The sequence below is a fragment of the Haemorhous mexicanus genome, chromosome 25, assembly GCF_027477595.1.
Source record: "Haemorhous mexicanus isolate bHaeMex1 chromosome 25, bHaeMex1.pri, whole genome shotgun sequence".
In the NCBI taxonomy this organism is placed as follows: Eukaryota; Metazoa; Chordata; class Aves; order Passeriformes; family Fringillidae; genus Haemorhous; species Haemorhous mexicanus.
In genome coordinates, this window is record NC_082365.1 from 2,532,567 (window position 1) to 2,542,628 (window position 10,062).

Below are 10,062 nucleotides of genomic sequence, written 5' to 3' on the forward strand. Positions count from 1 at the left end.
TTTCCCCATGGAAAAAGGGTCAGATCCCCCTGGAAAGATGCTCCTTCTGGGTCAGATCCCCCTGTAAGGATGCTCTCCCAGGGGGTTCGGACCCGGATTTGGGATCAGGACCGGGATTTCCCCCTGCCCAAGGCGGGATGAGCCCCACCCTGCTGTGCCCCACCCCATCCTGGGCCGGGAGGTGCCCACGGTCCCTGGCGGGCTCAGAGCCGGGACCCGAGCGCCAAAGGAACAATTCCGGGAGCGCGCCGCGAAGCCGAGCCGGGAGGAGAAGCAGGAAGGCGGGAATCCCCCGGGAGGGAGGGGACACGAGTCCTGGGGTGGTGGCGAGGGGGGCTCAGATCTCGATGACGGTGGCGCGGCGCAGGCAGAGCGGCGCGTCCGGGGGCACGGCGTTGCGTTTGATGGCGTTGCCGTCCAGGCGCAGCACCTGCAGCCGCGAGTAGTTCATGACGTCCACCACGGAGCAGAAGCTGCTGATGGAGAACTCTGTGGGGACAGGAGGGGGTGAGGCCTCGGGGTTTTTTTGGGGTTTTTTTGGGGTTTTTTTGGGGTTTTTTGGGGGTTTTTTTGGGGTTTTTTTGGGGGTTTTTGGGAGGTTTTTGGGGGGTTTTTGGGGTTTTTGGCGCTTTTGGGTGAGAGTTTGGGGTTGGTGTTAGGGGATAGTGTTAGGGATTCACCTCCCCTAACACGAACCCCCACGATGGTGAGTTCCTGCTCTAGTGGGGGCCAAGAGAAATTATCCAAATCTCAAGCCCAAGAGCACAGAAAACAACGGAATGGAGGGAGGAAAACAAGGATGGGACTGCACGGGCTAAAGCTGGAATTGGGCAGTGAACTCCAAGATGCAAATGGAGCAGAACTTGTAAAAGTGAGAGACCCCGTGACCAGATGTCCGTTTTGTGCCATTTTGGGTCATCTTGGGTTCATTTTGTGCCGTTTTGGGTCATCTTGGGTTCATTTTGTGCCATTTTGGGTTCATTTTGTGACGGTTTTGCCTCATTTTGGGTTCATTTTGTGCCATTTTGGGTCATCTTGGGTTCATTTTGTGCCATTTTGGGTCATCTTGGGTTCATTCTGTAACCATTTTGGGTTCATTTTGTGACGGTTTTGCCTCATTTTGGGTTCATTTTGTGACCATTTTGGGTAATTTTGGGTTCATTTTGTGACCATTTTTGGTCCATCTTGGGTTCATTTTGTATCATTTTGGTTCATCTTGGGTTCATTTTGGGTCCATCTTGGGTTCATTTTGTGACCATTTTTGGTCCATCTTGGGTTCATTTTGTGTCATTTTGGGTTATCTTGAGTTCATTTTGGGTTCACCTTGGGTTCATTTTGTGACCATTTTGGGTTCATTCTGTGACCATTTTGGGTTCATTTTGTGACCATTTTGGATTCATTTTGTGACCATCTTGCCCCATCTTAAGTTCACTTTGTGACCATTTTGGTTCATCTTGGGTCCATTTTGTGTCATTTTGGGTCATCTTGAGTTCATTTTGGGTTCACCTTGGGTTCATTTTGTGACCATTTTGGGTTCATTTTGTGACCATTTTGGGTTCATTTTGTGACCATTTTGGGTTCATTTTGTCAGCATTTTGGCTCATTTTGGGTTCATTTTGTGACCATTTTCCTCATTTTGGGTCCATCTTGTGACTATTTTGGGTTCATTCTGTGACCATTTTGGGTTCATTCTGTGACCATTTTGGGTTCATCTTGTGACCATTTTGGGTTCATTCTGTGACCATTTTGGGTTCATTCTGTGACCATTTTGGGTTCATTTTGTGGCCATTTTGGTTCACCTTGGGTGCAGCCCTGGCTGGGCTCTTGTGCTGCCCAAGGTGGATCCATGGAGGAGATCCTTGGAATAAATCCCTGCTTTATTCCTTAGCTCTGTCTGCTCCCTGTTCCAGCTCAGCCTTCTCAAGCCATCCCTGGAGCTGAATCCCCCACAGCCTTCCCCAGAGTGGATTTTTGGTGGGAAATTCTCTGTTCTGAGGGATCCACCTCCCAGAGCTGCTTTGTGTTGAGGCAGGCAGGGGGGAAAAAAACGGGAGCAGCCCAAATTTGCTGATTTTTCCCGCAGGTTTGGACTCAACCCCTCAAACTAAAAGAGCTCCTGGTGCTCCTGGCCAGGAGGAGCAGGAGGGTTTGGAATCTTCCCTGCCCAGCCGGGCTGGAGCGCTCGGAGGGTGGAGTCAGACAGAAAACTTTGCTTTCCATCAGGATTTGCCTTTCCGGCCTCTTTTGGAGGCTTCCTGTGCTGCAGCCTCCGTGCCCCGACCCCTCTGGCCACTGTGGGACCCTCGGGCAGCGTGTCCAGGAGCGGGGATGTCCCTGTCCCCATCCCAGCCGTCCCCTCTGCGCTCCTCTGCTGCCAGCGCCAGGCAGGGAAATTCCAGCCCAGCCCAGCCCAGGCTGCGTTTGGAAGCGGGAGATGGAACAAACTCCAAAATACATTTTTTGGGTTTTTTTTTCCGTGCAGGATTTGAGCCTAGAGGGCAGCAGAGCTCCAGGCCGGGCTGCTGCTGGAAGAGGCAGCGGGATGCTGGGGGGGAGCGCTGGGATTTGGGGGCTGCACCCACCGAGGGACCCTCGGTGGGGCGGAGGGGCAGGACCGCGCTCCGGGTGCTCCAGAGGGGCTGGAGCCGCGCTCCTGGAGCCGCGTCTCCGGTTTTGGGGGGCTGTGAAGGTCAGCAGGACCCGCGGAGGAGGAGGAGGAGGAGGAGGAGGAGGAGGAGGAGGAGCCGGCGGTGGCTCCGCGGCGTTTGTGGGCAGACGGCGGCAGCTCCGGTTTGGAAAGCAAACATTTGGGAATCTGTTCCCGTGTCTGTGCTGCTGGCAGCTCCTCGCTGCGCGGTTCTGTGTTTTCCCTGCAACAGCTGATGGCTGCACTGACACCTTCCCATCCCCATTCCCATCTCCATTCCCATTCCTGTTCCTGTTCCCATTCCCATTTCTCATCCCGTTCCCATCCCCATTCCCATCTCCATTCCCATTCCTGTTCCTGTTCCCATTCCCGTTTCTCATCCCGTCCCCATCCCCATCCCAAATCCTATCCCCATCCCAAATCCTATCCCCATTTCCCATTCCTATCCCCATCCCCATTCCCATCCTCATCCTCATCCCCATTTCTCACCCCCATTTCCCATTTCCATCCCAACCCCATTTCTATTCCATTCCCATCCCATTCCCTTTCCATTTCCCATCCCCATTCCCATTTCCAACCCCACCCTAATTCCCATTTCATCCCAACCCCATCCCAATTCCCATCCCAATTCCCATCCCAATTCCCAATTCCCCATTCCCATCCCCATTTCCCATCCCCATTCCCATTTCCCATCCCAGTTCCCATTTCCCATTCCCGTTCCCATTCCCATCCCATCCCAGCCCTGCCCTCAGGTCCTGGCAGGTGAGGGGAGCAGGGCCGGTTTTTCCCGGCAGTTCTAGCTCGGGGTTGGTTTTCCCAGCCCGTTTTTATGAGCACAGCCCCAGAACGATCCAGAACGATCCAGAAGGATCCAGAACAATCCATTCCCTTGGTTTGTTTGTGCTGGGGGGAGGCAGCGCGGGGCTGCCGGGACACCGGGATGGGAGCTCCCGGGGGAAGGACAGGGCCCTCAGCTGGGGACTCTGGGGACACAGGGGCTGTGCTGGCCCTGGGCACCGGGCAATGTCCCTGTCCCCTGTGCTGCCACCAGGGAATGTCCCTGTCCCCTGTGCTGGCACCGGGCAATGTCCCTGTCCCCTGTGCTGCCACCAGGGAATGTCCCTGTCCCCTGTGCTGCCACCAGGGAATGTCCCTGTCCCCTGTGCTGGCACCGGGCAATGTCACTGTCCCCTGTGCTGCCACCAGGGAATGTCCCTGTCCCCTGTGCTGCCACCAGGGAATGTCCCTGTCCCGTGTGCTGGCACTGGGCAATGTCCCTGTCCCCTGTGCTGGCACTGGGCAATGTCACTGTCCCCTGTGCTGGCACTGGGCAATGTCCCTGTCCCCTGTGCTGGCACTGCCCAGTGTGCCCCGTGTCCCCAGCGTGGCCGTGGGGACCCCCAGCTCTGCCCACTGCTGTGACCCCTCCTGACCCCTCCCCAGCCGGTTCACCCCCTGCTTTCCACCATCTCCAACCCCCGGAGATGCTCAGGCTCCCCGGAACCCCCAAAATCCAGTGCAGGGATCCCACGGGAGCCCTCCAGGCTGGGACAGCTCCCACCCCCTCCTTGCTCAGGAACCCTCAGGAACCCCAAAATCCTGCTCAAAGCAGGGACAGCTCCCACCCCCTCCTTGCTCAGGAACCCTCAGGAACCCCAAAATCCTGCTCCAAACCTCCAGGCTGGGACAGCTCCCACCCCCTCCTCGCCCAGGAACCCTCAGGAACCCCAAATTCCTGCTCAAAGCCTCCGGGCTGGGACAGCTCCCACCACCTCCTCACTCAGGAACCCTCAGGAACCCCAAAATCCTGCTCCAAACCTCCAGGCTGGGACAGTTCCCACCCCTCCTCGCCCAGGAACCCTCAGGAACCCTCAGGAACCCCAAATTCCTGCTCAAAGCAGGGACAGCTCCCACCCCGTCCTCGCCCAGGAACCCTCAGGAACCCCAAAATCCTGCTCAAAGTCTCCAGGCTGGAACAGCTCCCATCCTGTCCTTGCTCAGGAACCCTCAGGAACCCCAAAATCCTGCTCCAAACCTCCAGGATGGGACAGCTCCCACCCCCTCCTCACTCAGGAACCCTCAGGAACCCCAAAATCCTGCTCAAAGCACCCCTCAGGCGGTTCCTGTGGGTTCCCCACCCCCTTCCCCAGCCCTGCTCACCGTCGATCTGGTTCCCCTGCAGGTAGAGGTTCTCCAGGTTGGTGTTGACCCGCGGGATCTTCTGCAGCCGGTTGTAGGAGAGGTCCAGCTCCAGGATGCTGCTGCTGTTGAAGGTGTTGCTGGAGAGCCCTTGGTTGGTCAGGCTGTTGTGGGACATCCTCACGTAGAGCAGCCGGGGGGACACCTGGAAATACTCGTCGGGGATGGCGTTGATGTAGTTGTACTCCAGGTAGAGCTGCTCCAGGGAGGCCGGCAGCCCGTCGGGGACCTTCCTCAGGTTGTTGTAGCTCAGGTCGGCCAGGATCAACGACTTGAGCCCCTTGAGGGACGCGCCCATCTCGAAGATGAAGTTGTGGCTGAGGTAGAGCGCCGTGAGGTTCTCCAGCCCCTCCAGAGCGTTGGAAGGCACCTTGGAGATCTGGTTGTAGGAGAGGTGGAGCTCGCGCAGCGAGCGCGGCAGCGGGCTGGGCAGCCTGGTCAGGTTGTTGTTGTTCATGTAGAGCCTCTCCAGGCGCTGCAGCTTCCCAAAAACCCTTTTCCCCACCTTCTCACTGCCGATCTGGTTGTTGTGCAGCGCCAGCCACTCCAGCTCGGTGGCGTTGTCGAAGGCGCCCTCCTGGATGGAGGTGATGAGATTGTTCTGGAAATAGACGTACTTCATCCGCGAGGGCACGAAGGGCAGGTAGCGCAGGTTGCGCGTGTCGCAGTACATGGCCGAGGAGAAGTTGGGGGGACAGTCACACTCTTGGGGACACCGCCAGGGCGCCGCCTGCTGCGGCTCGGGCTCGGGCTCCGGCTCGGTGTCGGTGGCGGAGGGGTAGGAGTAGGCGTACGCGGGGCTCTCCTCCTCGTAGTAGGGCACGTAGTTGTAGGAGGAGACGCGGGACTGCCGCAGGTAGTACTGGAGCCACGCCAGGTCCTCCTCCTCGTTGTACTGGCCCAAGGAGGACACGCAGAGCCCGGCCAGGATGAGGATGAGGGTGGTGGCCCGAGGCATGGCGCTGGAGGGACCTGAGAGGGGATGAAGGCGTGGGAGGATGAGATGGAGGGGGAGGCAGGGCTGGAGGAGCAGGAGAGGAGGGAATCCTACCCAAAAACCCCCGGCTGTGGAGGCTTCCCCTGGGTGGAGTTATGTGATCTTCCCACTTTTCACCTTGGAGAAAATTCCAGCCCTGGTGGAGATTTGGGGGGAACCGGTGGAGATTTGGGGGGAACCTCCCTCCCTGCTGGAGATCTGGGAGAAACCAGTGGAGATTTGGGAGAAACCTTCCTCCCAGTGGAAATTTGGGGGGGAACCTCCATCCCTGTTGGAGATTTGGGAGGAACCGGTGGAGATTTGGGAAAACCTCCCTCCCAGTGGAAATCTGGGGGGGAACCTCCATCCCTGGTGGAGATTAGGGAGGAACTGGTGGAGATTTGGGAAAAACCTCCCTTCCTGGTGGAGATCTGGGAGAAACCAGTGGAGATTTGGGAAAAACCTCCCTCCCAGTGGAAATTTGGGGGAACCTCCATCCCTGGTGGAGATTTGGGAGAAACCTCCATTCCAGTGGAAAATTTGGGAGGAGCCTCATTCCTCAGTGGAGATTTGGAAGAAAACTCCCTCCCAGTGGGGGCTTGGGAGGAACCTCCATTCCTGGTGGAGATCTGGGAGGAATCTCCAGCCCGGTGGAGATGTGCTGGTGAGATCCTGGTTTCTGGCCAACTCCATCCCAGTTCCTGGGTGGAGGACAGAGCCTGGGGACACTCGGATCTGTCTGGGGTCACACGGGGTTGGCTCTGCATGGGAGGGAGGAGAAGGAATTTGGATCCCCTCGGAGAAGGGATTTGAATTCTCAGGCTGAGAGGGGAATCTGCCGGATCAGGGCGATTTTGGGAGCCTGAGGAGCCTTTTGAAGGAGCTCGAGGCATCTTTTGAAGGAGCTATTTATGCTCTGCTGGTGACAGGAATCACTGTGGGTTTCATCCAGCTCTCCCTTCCCCCACAGAAACGCAGGATGCACATCCTGGTAAACAAATCCTGCCCGATTTTGGAGCTGAAACCTCTCCCAAGCTCCCATTTCCCCGGGCACAAGAAGGGACAGCACCCTTGGTGTGACCAGGGAGAGGGGACAGAGGAGAGCAGGGAATGAGGCAAACCCATCCCTGATCCCCGTGGCCAGGTGGGGCTGCAGAGGGAGGATTCCAGCCCTGGAGTCATCCATCCTCCTCATCCCGGGATAAATGAGCACACGGGGTGTTCCTGCAGCCAGGCAGCTTGAAATCCCTCCAGGAATTTGGCTGCTGGGAGCGGGAGAGGATCCTACGTGGCTGGGAGGGTGTCACTGCCAGCTCTGCTCCGGCAGGACAGCAGGGGACAGCAGGGACCAGCAGGGACAGCAGAGACCAGCAGGGACCAGTAGGGACCAGTAGGGACCAGCAGGGACAGCGGGGACAGCAGGGACCAGTAGGGACCAGCAGGGACAGCAGTGACCAAGAGGGACCAGTAGGGACAGCAGGGACCAATAGGGACAGCAGGAACCAGCAGGGACAGCAGGGACCAGTGTCCCCTTTTTGTCGTCCCTGAGGTCACCTGGTGGCCCCTGGCTGTGTCCCCAACCTGCAGCAAGGAGGGGACACCCGGCCTGGCACACACAGAGGGCCCTGCCCTGCCACCCTGGCACGGGAAAAATGAGGGATTGAGGGATCCAGGCTTGGCAAGGCCTGGGTTTGTCCTTTTTCCCTGCTCCGTGTGCTCGGGACGGGATCCTGGGGGATGCTGAGTGCCACGGGGAGCTTGGCAGGGGCAGAGGAGTTCCTCCTCCTCCTCCTCCTCCTGCTGCTCCAGGGCTCTGTGCCTGCTCTCATACCAGAGCCTGCAGCTTCTCCACCCTCTTGGCAGCCCCTTCTTGGGGGCCCCTTTGGGGCAAAACCCCATCCCTGGGGGCAAAACCCCATCCCTGGGGGCAAACCCCCCATCTACGGGGGCAAACCCCCCATCCACGGGGGCAAAACCCCATCCCTGGGGGCAAACCCCCCATCCCTGGGGGCAAACCCCCCATCCCTGGGGGCAAAACCCCATCCACGGGGGCAAACCCCCCATCCACAGGGGGAAAACCCCATCCACGGGGGCAAAACCCCATCCCTGGGGGAAAAACCCCATCCCTGGGGGCAAACCCCCATCCACGGGGGCAAAACCCCCATCCCTGGGGGCAAAACCCCATCCCTGGAGGAAAACCCCCATCCACGGGGGCAAAACCCCATCCCTGGGGGCAAAACCCCATCCACGGGGGCAAACCCCCATCCCTGGGGGCAAAGACCCCATACCTGGGGGTGAAATTCCCATCTCTGGGGGGAAATCCCCATCCCTGGGATCAGAGCCCATCCCTGGTGTCCCCCCACCCTTCCCAGTGCCCCCCTTCAACCCTGTGGTGACCCCAAATGTGTCCCCAGCACCCCGCGCTGTCCCCCCGTTGTTTGTGGGGTTCTCTCCCTGGGTTTGGGGTGGGATCTGGCCCTGAGGTCCCCGTCCCCTCCTGGTGTCCCTGTCCTGTGCCAGGGGCTGCAGTGGGGTCAGCTCCTCCTGCCAAGGGTTTGGGGCCAGCTGTGGGGTCATGGAACCTGGGATGGGATCCGTGGGATGGGATGGGATCTGTGGGATGGGATCCATGGGATGGGATCCATGGGATCCTTGGGATGGGATGGGATGGGATGGGATCTGTGGGATGGGATGGGATGGGATCCGTGGGATGGGATCCATGGGATCCTTGGGATGGGATGGGGGGGCTCTGCCCAGCCTGGATGGACATCAGGGAAGGTGCCCAGATCCCAGAGAAGTGGGCATGGAGGTGGCAGAGGAGCGGGAGGGGAGATGGGTGGGATGGGAGAGGAGCAGCAGGAAAAGAGGGAAGGGAGAAGGACGCCAGGAAAAGTGGGCAGGAGGGGAGATGGGCATGAGGAAAAGGGGTGGGAAGGGAGAGGGGCAGCAGGAGGAGAGATGGGCAGGAGAGAGGGGCAGCAGAAGTGAATGGGAAGGGAGATGGCATCAGGAAAAGTGGGCAGGAGAGAGAAGCAGCAGGAGAATCGGGCAGCAGGAGAGGTGGGCACCGGGAGAAGTGGGCAGGAGGGAGATGGGCACCGGGAGAAGTGGGCAGGAGGGAGATGGGCACCGGGAGAAGTGGGTGGGAAGGGAGATGGGCACCGGGAGAAGTGGGTGGGAAGGGAGATGGGCACCGGGAGAAGTGGGCAGGAGGGAGATGGGCACCAGGAGAAGTGGGTGGGAAGGGAGATGGGCACCGGGAGAAGTGGGCAGGAGGGAGATGGGCACTGGGAGAAGTGGGTGGGAAGGGAGATGGGCACCAGGAAAAGTGGGCAGGAGGGAGATGGGCACCAGGAGAAGTGGGCAGGAGGGAGATGGGCACCAGGAGAAGTGGGCAGGAAGGGAGATGGGCACCAGGAGAAGTGGGCAGGAGGGAGATGGGCACCGGGAGAAGTGGGTGGGAAGGGAGATGGGCACCGGGAGAAGTGGGCAGGAGGGGAAGTCCCTCTCCAGCAGCTCCGTCTCTCCAGCTGTGCCACCCCTGGCGCTGCCATGCGCAGCCGGGGCACGGGGATGGAAATCAGGCTTCCAAATAAAAAAAAACCCCAAATAAATAATAAAAAACCCCTTAAAAACTGCCTGACAAACGCCGAGCTGGACTCACCGAGCTGCGCTCCTCCTGTGCAAAGGCTGCTGCGGGCTGTGCCGTGGCACCGGCAGCATGGGAGGGGGGGAGGCTCCCGAGCCGCAGCGCCGGGTGCCCGCCCCGGATCCCGGAGCGAATCTTGCGCTGGCAGGGCACGGGCTCGGCCGGGATTTCGGGATTTTCGGGATTTTCGGGGAGTGACCTCGCAGCCGCAGCTTTGCAGGAGAGACTGGCGAGCCCCTGGTGCTGCCTGGCGTTATAAATAACCTGCGATTTCTTTCCTCCCTCTCCCTCCTCTCCCTCCTCTCCCTCCTCTCTCTCTCCAGCCTTTTCTCTCAGGAGTGTTGGCACTTTCCCGGCTCCCTCTGCTTAACGACTTAGCGGCCTTGGGATGATGTTTTTCAGGGCTCTCCTGCGTTTCTCATCAGGGAGCTGCGAGGAGGCCTCTGGCCAGCTTAGAGAATATCAGGTTTTGGGGGTGCTGAGGATGTGATTTTTGGGGGAAAACAAGGGATTTTCCTGAATTTTCACACTACCAGGAGGGGAGGTGTGGGCCCTGCTCCGAGTGCTCCCCAGGAAGCCTCAGTTTGTGCA

General features: G+C 59.1%; 1 protein-coding gene across 1 annotated transcript; it reads right to left on the bottom strand.

Annotated features, from left to right (window-relative positions):
- Positions 1-9,722, bottom strand: FMOD (fibromodulin). Its single transcript, XM_059867895.1, has 3 exons — positions 9,487-9,722; positions 4,808-5,818; positions 1-489 (listed from the first exon to the last, which is right to left on the bottom strand). Exons 2-3 carry the CDS (start codon positions 5,802-5,804, stop codon positions 338-340), a joined length of 1,149 nt encoding a protein of 382 aa, XP_059723878.1. The 5' UTR covers positions 5,805-5,818; positions 9,487-9,722; the 3' UTR covers positions 1-337.
- Between the last annotated feature and the right edge of the window lie 340 nt (positions 9,723-10,062).